General features: G+C 42.5%; 1 protein-coding gene across 1 annotated transcript in view; it reads right to left on the reverse strand.

The window, feature by feature from the left end:
* Nucleotides 1–11,955, reverse strand: part of ERMP1 (endoplasmic reticulum metallopeptidase 1) — a gene marked incomplete at its 5' end in the record, with an annotated part of 52,659 nt that extends 40,704 nt beyond the window's left edge. The window contains 4 exons of the mRNA XM_082656176.1: nt 5,277–5,382; nt 6,018–6,145; nt 9,967–10,268; nt 11,612–11,955. Of these exons, the coding sequence (XP_082512302.1) occupies nt 5,277–5,382; nt 6,018–6,145; nt 9,967–10,268; nt 11,612–11,955 (880 nt within the window). The remainder of the gene's footprint in view (nt 1–5,276; nt 5,383–6,017; nt 6,146–9,966; nt 10,269–11,611) is intronic.
* Between the last annotated feature and the right edge of the window lie 5,759 nt (nt 11,956–17,714).

Raw genomic sequence — 17,714 nt, forward strand, 5'->3', positions numbered from 1 at the left:
TTTTGCATCCAAGTATGGCATACATCTACCAAAAGTTATCTACCAAAGTTGAAATTACACACACCTTATGACTCAGTAGTTCCACTCAGAAACGTGCATACACAAACATGTGTGCTAAAGACACTCATAAGAATGTTCCTAAAACCAATCATAAGAGCCAAAGCCTAGAAGCAACCTAACATCACTAGTAGAATGGATATCCTTGTCAATGGAATATTATTCAGCAATGAAAAAGAATGAACTAAACACAACATAGAGGAATCTTACAGACATAATATTGAGTAAAAAAAAGGCCATACACAAAAGAAAACATAGCGTGTGAGTCAATTTACAGAAAGTTCAAACACAAGCAAGATTAAATCTATCAAGGCATAAGTTAGAATGGGGTAATCTTGGGGAAAGAAGACTGAGAAGGGACACAGAGGAGGCTTCAGGCTTCTGGAGTACTCACAATACTCTCAATCTTGAGCTGGGTTCTAGTTACATGACTTAGTCTGTAAAAATTCATTAAGCTGAGCACTCTCAGAGCTGTGTACTTTTCTTAGTTTATAATAAAAGATGAAATAAAGACACCTAAGGATATCATCAAGTTTAAGTTCACTTTATGCATTGTACCATAAAAAATATTTGAGAAAAATGTAAGCTCCATCAGTAGGAAAGGGTTTTGAATAGCCACGACCTGGCCTTTGACCCCTTTCAGATCACACTGCTGCACAGTAGTGCTTCATCCCTACTCCATCCTCTCACTGATTGTCCACTGAGGCCTACAGGTCACAGACAGGTCAAGTGTTGGTGAAAAAGGGAAGACTGGGGAGACTGGGATGGGGAAGGCAGATGAACTACTAAGTAAGATACTCTCTGTGATATAAACAGGGCAAAGGCAGCTCTTAAACAAGAAATTACAGACTTGAGGATTCTACGCACTGGTTATTAATCCTATATTATCCCAGTTTTACTGATGAGGAGCTGAAGCATGGAGCTCCAAGGTTGCAATGCTACAGCTGAGATTGGAACTTGGGTCAGCAGAACACAGAGGCTGTGCTCTTAATCACCACCTATCCTGCCTCCCCCAGAAAGCTCTTATCTTAATTATCTCACAGAGGAAGGTGGGAGGCACACACAGAAACATTTTCACCTTACAGTCTTTCTCCTGCCATCATCTAAATCCCATGATGCTTCCAGTTTCCTGTGTACCCATTTCTTCTTCAAGAATGCATCCCATCTTTCTTAAAGCAAAGGGCATGAGCATGTGTGATATTGAGGGGAGGCAGATCGCAATGTCAACAATGAAAAGTCAAAGTTCCCTGGAAGTCCAGAACCAACTCACACACAGCATCATTCCCTCTGCTCTGCTTTCTTCTAACTTTAGTTGGGAGCATCAATGCCCAGAATAAACAAAAAAAGGAGGAACTAAAAAAGGAGACTGAGAGCAGAGAATATTATTATGGAAGCCAAGTAAGATGTTTATTAACTCAACACTAATATAACCAGTCCCTTATGCATGGACGTGGAAGGTGTTTTCAGTTTTTCATTCTTATTAAAAAAAAGCTGAGAAGATTATGCAGTACTTAGACCTATGCGTCTATGTGCAACTATTTCTACAGGATAAATTCCTGCAAGTGGACCTGCTGGACAGAAGGGTCTGTACATTTTTTAAAGTGATACATATGGCCAAACTGCCCCAAAACTGCACCAATCTATACTTCCACCAATAGTGTTTGAAAATGCCTGTTCCTCTGTATTCATCAGAACTGGGCATTATCATTCTACTTACTTTTTGAAAATCTAGTATTAAAAAAATTCTTACTGTTATCTGAATTTACATTTCTTCTAAAATAAAACTTATTTGGTTTAGCAGTTTCTTAAAAAGTTAAAACATAAATTTACCATATGACCCAGGAATTCCATTCTTAGGAATCCACCCAAAAGAAATTAAACTATATGTCCACACAAAGACTTACACACAAATGCTCATAGTGGCATTATTCATAATAGCCTAAAAGTGGAAACAATCCAGATGTCCATCAGCTGATGAATGGATCAATGAAATGCAGGATATCCATACAATGTAATATAATCTAGCCATAAAAAAGAATGAAGTACTTGGGAATCCCTGGCAGTTCAGTGATCAGGACTCTGCGCTTCCACTGCCAAGGGCTCGGGTTCAGTTCCTGGAGGGAACTAAGATCCCGCAAGCCGCGTGGTGGGAAAAAAAAAAAGAAAAAGAATGAAGTACCGATACATGCTACAACATGGATGAACCTCAAAAAATACTCTAAGGGGCTTCCCTAGTGGCGCAGTGGTTGAGAATCTGCCTGCCAATGCAGGGGACACAGGTTCGAGCCCAGGTCCGGGAAGATCCCACATGCCACGGAGCAACTAAGCCCGTGCGCCACAGCTACTGAGCCTGCGCTCTAGAGCCCGCGAGCCACAACTACTGAGCCCGTGTGCCACAACTACTGAGCCCGTGTGCCACAACTACTGAAACCCGCGTGCCTAGAACCCGCGCTCCGCAACAAGAGAAGCCACCGCGATGAGAAGCCCGTGCACCACAATGAAGAGTAGCCCCCAGTCACGGCACCTAGAGAAAGCCCATGCGCAGCAACGAAGACCCAATGCAGCCGAAAATAAATAAATAAAACAAATTTTTAAAAAAATTAGGTAGTAATGATTATTCTAGTCACTAAAAACTCCCCAAACGAATGTCTCTCTGAAGTGACAATGGAGCACTAGAGAGGACAAACTGTTTTAACGGAAACGTTCCCAGGGCAGGACAAGCGCTACTGTGTAGGATAAAAGCGCCTGTTGCAGAAGCTGAGGACAGGGTGGTCTGGCAGAGCTCCCCAGGACTCCAGACCCAGGAGGCCTCATCCTCCCTCTTCAGACATGGAAGCAACACTAACTAGCTTTCTGAAAGCAATCCCCACAAGAAAGCTAGTTTTTTGTAGGAAGGGCATCTGGAAGTGAGAGAAATACTGGGAAAGGTATTAGACTGTCAGAAAGTGCCCAGAAAGCTTTCAGGTATACAGTTTAGCCACAAGAATAAGCTACCAAAACCTAGAGGGAAAACAGCATACAAAGACTCAAAGAAAGGGGAGAAACATTCTTTACAAATATTTGTAGGATGCCCCTCTAGAAAAAACTTAATTTTGAAATACGAGGATTTTAGAATGAGTAAAACATTTAAATTGTATATATATTGCTAAGTAGTAACAAGTCTGTTTTTATTATTAAAGTAATCATATGAAATGCAAAAAATTTAAACAATACAGAAAACTATAAAGAGTATCAGTAAAGCTGTAATGGCAATTCTGATTGTAAGTTTATGAAGCAGTGGAGAGTTCAAATTGGCTTTTCACATTTTGCCCCATCCTCCACTCTAGTCACACCCACCACAGCTCTGACAGCAATGCCCACCATCCAGTAGTGACTGTTATTAACAGTTTGTTTATATCCTTCCAAATAATGCAATTATATCTAAAATGTAAACTGTAGAATTTTTATGTCTAACTGTCCGCATTTAGTAAAAATAGCAGGGACTGTAAATTAGACCTAGCATAAATGAGTACTCAATAAATGTAAATAAATAAATGAAATGACTTGGGTCTAGCCCTTGCTAACCCTAGGTAAGTATTTTTTTTTAAACGCAATTTTTAAAGGTTACTTTCCATTTAAAGTTATTACAAAATATTGGCTATATTCCCCATGTTGCACAACACATCCTTGAGCCTGTCTTACACCCAATAGTTTGTACCTCCTACTCCCCTACCCCTATAGTGCCCCTCCCCTCCTCCCTGGTAACCACTAGTTTGTGCTCTATATCTGTGAGTCTGCCTCTTTTTTGTTATATTTACTAGTCTGTTGTATTTTTTAGATTCCACATATAAGTGATATACAGTATTTGTCTTTCTCTGACTGATTTCACTTAGCATAATGCCCTCCAAGTCCATTCACATTGCTGCAAATGGCAAAATTTCATTCTTTTTCATGGCTGAGGAGTGTTCCATTGTGTACACACACACACTATCCATTCACCTGTCGATGGACACTTAGGTTGCTTCCATATCTTGGCAATTGTAAATAATGCTGCTAGGAACATTGCAGTGCATGTAACTATTCAAATTAATGTCTCTGTCTGTTTTTGTTTTTGAATGTATACCCAGGAGTTAGGTAAATGTGTTTTAACCTCTCTGGATTATATGTACGAAAGATATATTAATATATACACACAGAATATGTATGCATTAATAAATATGCACAGAAAAATTCAGGAAAGGCACACACTAAACCTTAGACTGGTTCTTCTTTGGGTCCTAGAAGTACAGGGGCAGGGTCCAGTGATAACAAATTAAAAAGTATGGATGTGAAGGTACTTAAATTATAGTACGCTTCCAGTAGGGAAAATATACAAAGACACACTCCTGCCCATGTGCAGCCCTAGTATTTTCACCAGAGAAAAGAAAGACACAGTGTCCTCTTTGCTTACAGAATGTTCTCTTGCTGCTTTTTGATCTGGTGGTTGTTATATCAAGTGTTCCTCTTACCCTGACGGACATCCAAGAATTAGAGGAAAATGGATAATAGTGTTGCATTCACCGACCCCTATAGATATTAGGTACCAGCTTCTTTTCATTATTCAGATGAAGAGTAAACAGAAAGGTTTGAGGTGAAAAGAAGGGAGAACCTTGCTTCTGACCTCATAACCTTGAGATGCTCATAGGTTTGGGTGAAGTTAAAATACACATTCATTTTGAGTGGTAAAAGTCTAAAGTAAGTTGGATGGAGAATATTAAAATGTGGTACTGTTTAGGTTATGAAGACATACTTAGCATATCTCTATAACTTAAGCAATATCATGTCTGTGAAGGGTGCTAAAAAATAAAAAACAAGTTCCCATATCACCTTCCTCACTTCCCCTAGCCCACCTAATACCTCAAAATACTCCTCATTATTAAGCTTCTAGCAAATGCTACATCTCTGGCTAAAATACATTACCCAAATTTCTAATAGAGCAGGAAAATGGCATGAACCGACCAACATCAGATTTTAGTATGCCCTAACCAAACAAATCTGAGCTTTGAACTCTGATTCATATTACTGGATTTTTATGACATTAACATTAATATTATTTTGTTAAAAACTTCAAAAAGACAAGCTAAAACTGTCTCATGATTTTAAAAGAATGTTCATTTCATTAGATTATTTACATTCAAAAAACTTCCATTTTATAAAAAACAAAAATAGCATTAAAATATACAACGTACAGCCTCACACACCTGTTTGGAATACAAGTTCTTTCCCTCCTACACCCGCGGCCTCCAGGTTAATAAATGCACGAATCAAGCTGGCCCACGGGTGCTGGGTAATAAAACCATGACTGGCCTGAATGAGAAGGAAAGAAAACAGATATCAGTTAAACAATCTTATACTATTAAAGTCTTTATTTTGCTTTTTTTAAGGACGTCTATGTTGATGAGGGGAAGAATAAAAAAAAAACAATCATATTTTTCAAAGGCAGGATCTAAAGACATCTATCTGTGTGTCTCTCTCTGCCTAATGGCCATGTGCAGTTTGCTCAGCAGAAAGTCACTCTTCACAGAAGGCAGCCTGATTTCCATGAGTGGAGCCAAACAACATCTTTAGTAAGTGTGAGCCTGTGCAAAACAATAGAAGGGAAGGCGCTATCCCTGTGGTTGGGCATTCATGCCGTGTGCCTGCCTCAAAACATCTCTGAAACTCTAGAAAACCTGAGGTGAAAAATTATGCCATCACAGAGCCCTTTTATGAAAAAAACACTGACAAGACGATCTAAGTTGAGTTTTCAAATATTAAACATGTATACATAAGTGGCTGTAGATTTTTTTAAAGTACAGCCCAGTACAGTATCTCTTTTGCATGTCATTTTATGATACTACTCGAATGAATAATCAAAATGCATAGATGTTAGCTATTGTTATTATTATTATTCTCATTACCATTATTACTCAAGCCTAGTCTTTAAAACAGTAAAATCTCACTTGCAAGACATTTTCCTCAGCACCATTAAAGAGAAATATGACAGCATGATGTAAGGCTTCTGAAGATGTTGACAAGACACGAAGGACTTCCAGCATCACTGAACAGCTAACTGCATCATCACTGGCACCTTTAAATCAGAAAAACAGATTTGCTTCTCAGATTTTAAAACCTTTACAGTATGAACCATTATGGCAAGAAACAGAGTTTTCTCATCAAGGAAGCATCACAATAGCTGCAAGTAGAATAGCTCTGTCATCATCTGGTGATAACTACACCCACCAGCAGTAAACTCCAGGAGAACGGGAATCTTTGGTTTGCTTGCTGATTTACTCTCAGTATCTGGAACTGTGCCTGGCCCCGCAATAGTTGCTCAATTAATACCTGTTGAATAATCAACCAGAAGGAACCTAAGGCAATATTGAAAACTGGCATTCTCATCGCCCAAAGCAATTTTTAAAATTCTTCATCCTTATTCCACGTCCTCTGTAGTATCCTCACTTCTGGTGTTCACGGTTTCCTATGTCATCTCCAACTGCCACCCACTCCCTTCCTGCTAGTTTTCCTGCTAAAAATCTTAAGAGGGGTCAGTATGGATAGTGTAGCATTTTTTAAAGTTTCTCCAAGGGGATCATGTGATGAAAAAGTACAAAGAGGACACCCAATCTAATAAGATACAGGAAAGGAGACTAATGACCTGAGTAGTAATCTTTGGTCCCAGCACTGATAAAGCAGAGAACCTCATCAAATCACTTAACCTCTTAATTCAGAAACTTTATATATTAATTAAAGGTGATTATAAAGATGATTTTAGGGCCAAGACTTTTCTTTAAAGTACCATAAGAAGTCATTAAGGAACTGACTGGATATTTGATGATATTAAGGAATTATTGTTAAGTTTTTCATGGTGTTATGAGCATGTCAAAAAAAAAAAAAGAGTCCTTATCTTTCAACAATACAGCCCAAAATACTTACAGAGGAACTGATATAGCTGAGATCTGCTTTAAAATAGTCAAGGTCGGGGTGGGGGGTAGGGCAGTAGAGAAGAAGCAAGATTGAACTGTTGAAGCTGGGTGACTGGTACACTCAGGTTCATTAAACAATTCTCTTTCTGTATATATTTGAAATTTTCCATAATAAAAAGTTCAAAGAATAATCAAAGTAAATAGGCACAGTAACAACCCAGGCAACAGCATTTCTGGGTTTACACGTGGGAGGCAGGGTGCTACAGAGAATAGTGTGGGTTTTAGAGTAAGAAAAGACTTGGATGTAAATTCTAGCTCTGCCCCTTTACTATTTCCTGGTCTAGAGAGCAGATTAATAACATCTATATTTCACAGTTGTGTTGTGAGGATTACAAGGTAATGCACAGTGCCTAGCCTGTGGTAGGCATTCAGTGTTAGCTTTTCCTTCTCTTTGCAAACTTAAGGAAGGCTCTGCAGCCAGCTAAAATGCTTGTTTTGGTGCTGTTAAATTCCAGACCCCATTCCTACTTGAGAGGAAACTACTTATTAGCTATACTTGTCTCAGTAGTGATTACTGGATTGTATTTTAATCGAAGTGAAACAAAGTAATAATTACCTAAGTACTATCAAGGAGGAAGTATAATGTAGCTATCAGTAAAAAGTGCCACCTTTCAAAAACCAAAGGAAACAAATGATTTTTAACTTTGAGACTGTGACTTACTTTAAAATAAAAAGCAGTAAAATTTTTCTTTATTCAAAGGAAGAGAAATGGAAATTTAAAGATATATATCTCTATAGAGTTGATTAAAAGTTAAACTGTCCTTTTATCTTCCTTTATTTTAATGGTTCTGGTGTCTGAGAATAAACCTAGAGAAGGGTTAGACATCTTTAAGAAAGTGAAGGAAAGTTAGAGGACAGTATCTATAAGGGCTGGATGCTTAACCAACATCCCTTTCCATTTAGAATTAACCCTGAAACTGAAGCCAGCCCCAGAGTAACAACCTGGAACCATGCAGCAAACCCAAGAAGATATTTAAGGCCTTTTTCTGTGGGTAACATTACTCCTAATTGGTATCAGTTCCTAAGTTCCAGATACCTTGCTGAGAAGTACCCTTAAAAAATAACCATGTTTCAGTTTGTTCATCCACTAAAATAATTTAGGTGACAATCTATTTTATGAACGTTTTTAAAACTATTTTTAACAATTTATTAATGACAGAAATTTCCCTGAGATTGTTGGCATAGGTATCCTTACAAAATTTTAGTTAAAAATGGGTTCCAGGGGCTTCCCTGGTGGCGCAGTGGTTGAGAGTCCACCTGCCGATGCAGGGGACATGGGTTCGTGCCCCAGTCCAGGAAGATCCCACATGCCGCGGAGAGGCTGGGCCCATGAGCCATGGCCGCTGAGCCTGCACATCCAGAGCCTGTGCTCCGCAACAGGAGAGGTCACAACAGTGAGAGGCCCGCGTACCAGGGGGGAAAAAAAAAAAAAAAAAAAAAATGGGTTCCAGTAACCCACAAAATGCCATCCTTTCATTACTGGACTTCATATATATGATTTCTAACATTTGGTACTGTTTGTTTCTGATACTTGTATAGATGTCTTTCTTATATAATGCTCTTAAATAACCATGATGTTAATTTGTCCCTTCCTAGATTTTAAGCATCAAAATAGTGGGCACAGGGTGATGCTTATTTTATTACCGCTATGAAATGGACATACAAGACCACTAATTTCCCCAGTACACACAAAGGTATTTCTGACTTTATAAAACAGATGAGTGTATACTAATTTTTGAAAAAGCATGTTACATTCTAAATGCAATTGGCAAGATTCCTAATTAAAGATATCCTAGTATGAATAATTTTATCAAGCACGCAAATTTTAATTTATAGTTTGTATAACTCTAGATGTTCATATTGGGGCTGGTTTAAGTTTAAGCAATCCGCAAGTACTTAATATTAAATAACTACTAATTGCAAAAAAGGATTTTTCATGCCAGTTGCTATTCTACTACTTTACTCGTATTTAATCCGCATTTAATCCTCTAAGCAATGCCATTAGGAAAGTACTGTTATATCGCCATTTTTCAGATTAGAAACTGAGGAAAGAAGTTAAGTAGTTTGCCAAAGGGAACATTAATTACATCCTAATACTCTCCTTCCTTTCAAATATAGCTAAAAGAACTGACTAGCCAGGAAACCCAGGTCCTGGCCCTGTCTCAGATCAGTGGTGATCAGCTAAGAGTACTCCTGTGTCAAATGAGGGGATTGAACTAGATGCCATCTCATTGCAAATTGCTATTATTTTCTATTCTTCCCTATTTACAATTTCTAGCTACTGAAAACCTTTTTCTGAGGAATCTTACTCTAAAAAATTGAAGTTCAATTTAGGAGATACTGAATTCAACAAATATTTACTGGTCAGGCACTGTCCTAAACATCAAGTACTCTATTCTGCCGAAGTATTTTCAGGGCAAGATTTATGGATTAATGAGGTACTCTACCAGTATGGCATCCCCAATGGACCAACATTCTCACATTATAGGTCGACAGAAACTGCTAGGAGAGTGAGCCTCCAAACCATGTGTCCCTTGAAGGCCAGTACAGTTCCTTCATCCCACAACCCCAAAGCCTAGCACGACACCTAGCTGAGCAAACACTTGAAGTGGCAGGACCTAACTCCATGACTGAAGAACACACACTGGTAACACTGATAAGGCTATTTCAGTCTGCCAGAAATACTCGATGCCCTGTCGCTGGGCTGCTGGCACTAATGTTTAAAAATTAAGTAAACAAAGCACTTGAGAGAATACTAAAAGGTAGACCTTAAACTAAATGATAATTATTCTAATCATCCTATCTTCCATCGCAATGAAAAGAAGATTTGTCTAAGAAAATAGTGCCCACAGTTGCTCAAGCAGCTTGGAGTTAACAAGCTTCCTTGTTGTGAGGATTTCAAAATGACTAAAAAACAGGCACAAACCTGGTGAGTTTGCCACTGAGTCAAAATGACAGTTGGCCAGGACAGCATGCTGGGCTCCATCTCTGGGTTCCAGCTTTACCACAACGTTGGTGATGTTGTCATAGTAGCTTGTAAACCCTCCCAAAAAGTCAATGCTAAAGGAGCCTGTGGGCCGTTGTACATCTACTGAAATTCTGTGAAGGCTGTTGCTCTGAACTTCAATCAGTTTAATCTGTTCCAAAAGGTAACGCACTGTCAGAATTTCATTTTCTGGACTTCCTGTAGTCCTGGGGCCAATGGATGTTATGTGTTCAAGATAATCCCTGGAAGCAACCAGAAGAATCATGATGACAAGGCGTCCTAGGCTTAAGACTAACACTTCGCACAGAGCAACTCTTCCTCCACACTTCCCCTTTCCAAAGAACAAGTTCTCTGACTTCTCACATAAAAGAGGCTGCCTTTAGTATTTCAGGTAACATGTGAAAATCACTTGCAAAGTTCCATCATTTTATTTGGCCTTCCATGAGTTCATCCCTTCAGTTTTCTACACTCACTCCACTCCCAACTTCTCCCAACCCCCATATCGAATCAATACAAAGACGAGGGATTTTATTCAAAACGTATAACTGCTGATGGCTAGACAGAACAGAATACAATTTCATTGTGTCACACTCTGGAGGGTTACTGATGCTGGGTTACTGATTCTAAGTAGCAGAAACCAAGAGCAAAGACAATTAAGTCAAGAGGTTAAATAAGCAAAGAAAAACTTTTGAAGAATGGACTCAGCCCTCCCATTGTGCACACAAGGCCAAGTAACTTCAATTCAGGCCAAAACCAACTCTACCCCTAAAACAAACAAAAAAATTTTTTGTCTTTTCACTGCATTCCAAGTGAGGAAAACAGGGGGTGGGGAGGCGTGTTTCAGAAAGCCTTTAAGAAAATAAGCTTCCAGCACTTTGTACTTCGAAGTTTTCTAAAACACCAAGGCTGTTGAAAAGTCTGCTAGCTTATGATTTTATGAGCTTTGACACATTTAGGTCACAATACCTTTGACTTAATTCACATTTCCTAGTATACGTAAAGGTCTCTTGTGTTTTTTTTTTTTAAAGAAAAAGCCAAACCTCACACACCAAGGACCCAAGGACAAACTCCAGGAAACTGAGAAGTTCTGAAATAGTAAAATTTTGAATGTGCCGTCTTCCAGGGAGAGCCTCCATAGCTCTCAGGTTTGAGACCTGTGACCCTCAAAGATTTAGACCACTGCATTAGCCCCTTCGGACCCTTCCCAGAAAACCGAACTGGGTCCACAAACCTCACAGCCTTCCATCTCACTTGCAAAGTAGGAGAGCTAGTAAAAAGCGTAAGTTGCTCCGAAAGATGGGCGATTACTAATAACCAAACCATCTGCAGGTGAGGCAAAAAAGGGATGGAAAAGCCGGCGCAATCACCCTGGCCACCCGCACGTGTACCACGAGCTTAATAGGGGGCCGCGCGACCCCAGCGTCCCGCAAATTGGGGCTCCAGAAGGGGGACGCGCCAGGCAACCCCACCCCACGTGCAGCCGGGCGGGGGCGGCGAGCCCAGGAGGCCTCGCAGGGTCAGGTGCACACAGGTGCGGCATCCCGCACCGAAAAGGGACGCCCGGGCCCGGCGGAGGCGGCGGTACCTGGCTTGGCGTGCGTCGAACTCTCCGCGGTGCCCAACAGCGGCCCGACGCACCACGAGCTGCTGCAGCGAGAGCTGCACGAGCGCCCGCAGCGCGAGCAGGTAAAGCGCCAGCCCCAGCGCGGCGCGCGCCTCAGACAGTCCGGTCCCCGCGCCCCGGCTCGCGCCGCCGCTCCCCTCCCCGCTCCGCTTCCGCGTCCTCGCGCCGCCGCCGCCGCACGCGTCCGCCGGGGGCTCCTGCGCCAGGGCCTCCCTCTCCAGTTGCGGCGCGGCCGCCGGGCCGTCCCGGCGCTCCCCTCCGATGCGGTACCGCCTCACAGCTCCCGACTCCGAACCCCACTCCATGGCCACGAGCGTCAGCCGCCAGTCCAACCGCCCCGGCCCGCGATAGTCCCGGGAGCCGCCGCGGCGGCCGCAGCGCCTCCTAGTGAGCGGACGGAAACTGCAGAGGGCCAAACTTCTTCTGATTGGCCGGTCCCGCCGCGCCGTGACCCAGGTTCTTCGGGCAGATTGCTGGCGGGCTCCGCGGCAGGGCCAACACCCGGCTGGGTGTGATAGACGTACCTTCTTATTTCAGGGCTTCCCTGCCTGGTGTGGGGACAGAGATTAATAAATGGAAAGATAAGCATAAACCTAGAAACGTGAGAAAAGAGAGATTGTTTTTAAAAGAATGCACGAGGGGGCTTCCCTGAGGCGGCTTCCCTGAGGCGGCTTCCCTGAGGCGGCTTCCCTGGTGGCGCGGTGGTTGAGAATCTGCCTGCCAATTCAGGGGACACGGGTTCGAGCCCTGGTCCGGGAAGATCCCACATGCTGCAGAGCAACGAGTAGCCCCCGGCTCGCTGCAACTATAGAAAGCCAACGCGCAGCAATGAAGACCCAAAGCAGCCAAAAATAAATGAATAAATAAATTAAAAAAAAAAGAATGCACGAGGTTCATCATTTACACATCATGAAGAAGGCAATGGCCCAGCTTTCGCAAGGAGCATTAGAATACGCTCTGGAAAAAGTAGGCGCCTGGCTCTTCATATTAGCAACACGACTGCGCAGAGGAGGCCTAGCCTCATGCTTCCACGTACAGTGATCTAATCACAGGTCTTCATAACCATGTGAGGTAACCATTGTCTCCATTTAACAGACTAAGAAAAATAATAGTTGTTATTTCTTGAATACCCTCCATAAGCCAAACACTGTGCTAAGTGCTTTTATACACTCATTTGATTCTCATAAGAATCCTGAAAAGAAAGTATTTTTATGTCCTCTTAATAGCTGAAGAACTTACAGGTAACAGGTGAAGAACTTAAATCTAATTCAGTGGGCTCCCAAAAGAGCATATTGAATATGGCACTCTGGAAAGGAAGATTCAGAAAAGACATTCCTCCCTCCATGTCGCCCTGGGTGGGAAGAAGCAGAGCCTTGGTTTTAGTGTAGACCCTAGTGAGCATCTAGTCTTCTTCCTGCTGATGCAATGAGCCTCTCTGCCTCAAATCTCTGTGTCTCCAGCATGGAATTGCTGCGGTACCCTGTCTATTAACCTAGAGACCAACTGGGAATGTGCACTACCTGACCGGTCTGCCCCTGCCTACTGCTCAGGCCCACCTGAGACCAGGGCACTCCTTATTTCCAACTCTCTAGTCACAGTGACCTCTTTCAAAGTCCTTCCTGCTCACCATCCTTCCTTCTACAGCAGGATCTTTTTTTTTTTTTTTGCGGTACGTGGGCCTCTCACCGCCGCGGCCCCTCCCGTTTTGGAGCACAGGCTCCGGACGCGCAGGCCCAGCGGCCACGGCTCACGGGCCCAGCCGCTCCGCGGCACGCGGGATCCTCCCGGACCGGGGCACGAACCCGCGCCCCCCGCATCGGCAGGCGGACTCCCAACCACTGCGCCACCAGGGAAGCCCTACAGCAGGATCTTATACACTGAGTTGTCTGGAATGTTCTTCCCTCCCCTCATTGCCTAGTTTTAACTCCTGTTTATCATTCAAGTCTCAGCTTAAGTGGAACTTCCTCAAGCAAGAATCTCCTAATCTGATGAAGTCAGTTTCCCCTAATTGTAGGATCTCATAGCACCTTGTATGTGTGTAATTATTTAACATCTTCCTCATTAGACTGTAAGCTCCATGAAGGCAGGAATCATGTCTGGTTTTGCTCACCATTTTATTTCCTTCTCTTACCACAACATGTAGTATGTAATCAATAAATATTTCTTGATTGTGTGAGTGAATGAAATCATAACAGTTTTATGGCAGCAGCATAATTTTAGCGCAGTAAGATCCTTTTTAGTCGTTAAGATCCATGAGACCAACGACAATGTCTATCTTATTTATTCATTACTATGTCCTCAGTGCTTAGTTCTGTGCTTAGCCCGTGGTCACCACTCAATACATATTTATTAAATGAGCAAATGAATATATATTGTCTTTTTATAAGAACCAGCTGTCTTACTGTCTTGTCTCTTTCCAAAAATTCAGCACCTCCACCATCTTTGGAAGGTAAAACCTCAGAAATGACTCTGTCCACTGCAGCATAACAAGTTGTGGAGGTCTCTAGTTCCTAGGGGTAGGGCACAAATGTCTCATGGTCTTTTACACTTTACTTATTTTATGCTGTGACTTGCTAGGCTGGGTGGGTGTCAGAAAACCTAGGGATGAGTTACACTTCTCAGGAGCTGTGTTACTGGTTAAGTCATCTGGGCTCTCTTTTTCTGAATAGATAATGTATGTTAAGCATCTCTGACAATATTCCATGGGAGGCAGTGTACCATAGTAGAAAAAAGACTGGAAAAAAGAAAAAGAAAAAAAGCCTGATCGTTGGAGTCAAAAAGATCTGAGTTCCTGAATCATGTACCTTTAATACACATGGCATTATGCAAGGTAAAGTTTCAGTGTAAATGTCCTTATCTGTGATAATGGAGATAACGGCTGCCTTAAAGAACTTCAGTGAGGATTAATCAGCTAATCCATGTGAAAGATCCTCATACATAAATCTCATTAAATACTATTTTCCAGAATTTTCCTTCTTATACAATCCTTGGCAGAATGGGTTAAAAGCCAGTTTCCTATCATGATACAATCATAGAGTCCTAGGTGGTGAAAGTTGAGCTATTATAGTTGGGGTCTTGGAAGGCAGTCTTTCTCTAGACTTATATAACCTATGCTATTCACATTTGAATATTTTTAAGCTACCAGTTGTTGGCTGTCTACTCTGTGTCAGATGCTGATCAAGGTGGGTAAACATCTAGATGAACAAATCAGTGTTTCTGCCTTCACAGAGCTTACATTCTAGTGGGGAGACAATAAATGAAAGTGCGTGCGTGCGTGTGTGTGTGTGTGTTTCTGTGTGAATAAAATGTCAGATAAACTGTTATGGAGAAAAATAAAGCAGGGAATTGAGAGTGACCGAGGCTGCTCTTTTAAGTAAGGTGATCAAAGAAGACCTCTCTGAGGAGATGACATTTGATCTCTCTCTCTCTCTGCATGAAGTTAGGAATAGGGCCATGAAAGCCTGGGGAAAGAATGTTCCCAGCAGAGGGAAATGAACTGGGGTGTTCTGAAGCAACACTGAGCAGGGCATGTGGCTAAAGCAGACTGAGCATGGGGGTAGGGAGTAGTGATAGAGATGATCAGAGAAGTGGGCAGGGGCCAGTGCAAGGAGGGCCTCCTGGGTCACAGCAAGGACTCTGGAGTGGTTTTGAGCAGGAAAATGTTATGCTCTAGGTTATGTTTTATGAGATCACTCAGTGTCTCAGTGCCAGGCAGAGCAGCACAATGACCATACCTAGATGACAGAGGCTAATAAAAGACTTTGCTAATTTCTGGCCTTTGAAGTATTTGAGGTCATTTATCTGTAGTTTTAATTGCTGGGAAGTAGACCACAGTCAATTGAAACACACATTCTAGTTCCTACATATCAAATTGCTGATGAGGACGGAATGGGATGTGAGAGTCTTCGGCTGCCCCATCTGGTGAGCTATTGATCAGTGGGGTTGACTCAATTCATCTGGCTTGGCAGATAATTGTGTTTTTCTTATGTGTCCCTTTATGACAAAGTGAGAGTTAAACCAACTTGACAGGCATTGAGAGTCCCAAGTCCCTGTTTTGCCATCTCTCCAGTATTTCCTAGTAACCCGGCCAAGGTGAATGGAAAGGCATGCAAGCTGTCAGGATTCAGGTAAATTGCCAGACTCTGTCTTCCACAGAGGTCATCCCACGGCCTACGTGCCTCCTTCCTTGGAAGAGGGGCTACTGGCGCACTTGGTGAAAGTTCTCTGAGACTGACATTAAAATCAAGGGAGGTGCCAAGCCAAGAGGTGAGAAGAGAATCCAGGGAATTCCCTGGTGGTCCAGTGATTAGGGATCCTCGCTCTCACTGCCAAGGGCCCAGGTTTGATCCCTGGTCAGGTAACTAAGATCCTCCAGGCCGCGTGTGGCACGGCCAAAAAAAAAAAGAGAGAGAGAGAGAGAGAGAATGCAAACCGGTTGCAAAAGACAGAGAAGATGTCAAAACTTGACAGGCAGAGTGAATCAAAGATCGAGAAATCAAGAACAATGATTCCAAAGGCAAAAAAGATCTTGGATAAATATTGTAGACAGGTCCTGTTGCCTACAGCAACAGGGTTTAATGTACTCACTGAGGTGGTATGAGGATGGGCCGACTCTGTTTAGAGGGCCAGGGATGGAGCTCATGCTCAGGTTCAGGGGACACCATTAGTTTTTTGGTTTTGGGTTTTGTTTTTTCGGGGGGCAGAGGGCAGGTTTAGGTCCCTTCAGTGTTAAGCAAGGGCCTCAGGGTGCCGGTAGACAACTGGTCTTCCTAATTATGGAGCTCTGCAATGGAATATTTGGGAGCTGGTAACAATGGTCAGCTACAGTAAGCACCTGCAATAAGCCAGGCAGTCTGGGAGCTGACAGTGCCGGTGGAAAAGGGCTTTCTAAAGGAAACAGAGGGACTTCCCTGGTGGTTCAGTGGTAAAGAATCTGCCTTACAATGCAGGGGATGAGGGTTCGATCCCTTATTGGGGAACTAAGATCCCACATGCCGCAGGGTAACTAAAGCCTGCATACCACAACTACTGAGCTCGCACGCCTCAACTAGAGCCCGTGTGCCGCAAACTACAGAGCCCTCATGCTCTGGAACCCGCGCGCCACAACTACAGAGCCCACGCACCCTGGAGCCTACATGCCACAACTAGACAAGAGAAAACCTGCAGGCCACAACTAGAGAGAAGCCCGTGCACCACAACGATAAAAGATCCCACGTGCGTCAACGAAGATCCCATGTGCCGCAACTAAGACCTGATGCAGCCTAAAATAATAATAAATAAATCTTAAAAAAAAAAAGTAAAATAAAAGAGACAGTGCTTTCTAAATAAATAAAGGGCATAGAGGCCAGATCTGTAAATCCTCCTTTTGTTCAGAGCTTTTCTACGCCCATGAGCTGAGCTGTCCTTGGAGCCTAGGGAGAGGGTGACGGTGCACCACTCTTACCGCCCCTTCCAACTCCAGGCTGGTCCCTCCTACTCCTTTAGTATCCTGTTGCTGGTGGCCACATAGGAGGTAGAAAACCAGTCCAGTTTCATTACCAGCTGAAGTTACCATGTCCGATAACCCTTTTCCATGGCCAACTGGAAAGGAGATTCTCTGATTTTGGAAGAACCCATATCTGGCTAAAAAGTCCTTCTGAATGGGCAGAAAACCTAAAGAGACATTTCTCCAAAGAAGATATACAGATGGACAGTAGGCACATGAAAATATGCTTAACATCACTAATTAGAGAAATGCAAATCAAAACTACAATGAGGTACCACCTCACACTGGTCAGAATGGCCATCATTAAAAAAGTCTACAAATAACAAATGTTAGAGAGGGTGTGGAGAAAAGGGAGCACTCTTACACTGTTGGTGGGAATGTAAGTTGGTGCAGTCACTGTGGAAAACAGTATGGAGGTTCCTCAGAAAACTAAAAATAGAATTACCATATGATCAAGCAATCCCACTCCTGGGCATATATCTGGACAAAACTATAACTCAAAAAGATACATGCACCCCTGTGTTCATAGCAGCACTATTCACAAGAGCCAATACATGGAAACAACCTAAATGTCCATCA

Source organism: Grampus griseus (genome assembly GCF_964374135.1).
Source record: "Grampus griseus genome assembly, chromosome: 6".
Taxonomy (NCBI): domain Eukaryota; kingdom Metazoa; phylum Chordata; class Mammalia; order Artiodactyla; family Delphinidae; genus Grampus; species Grampus griseus.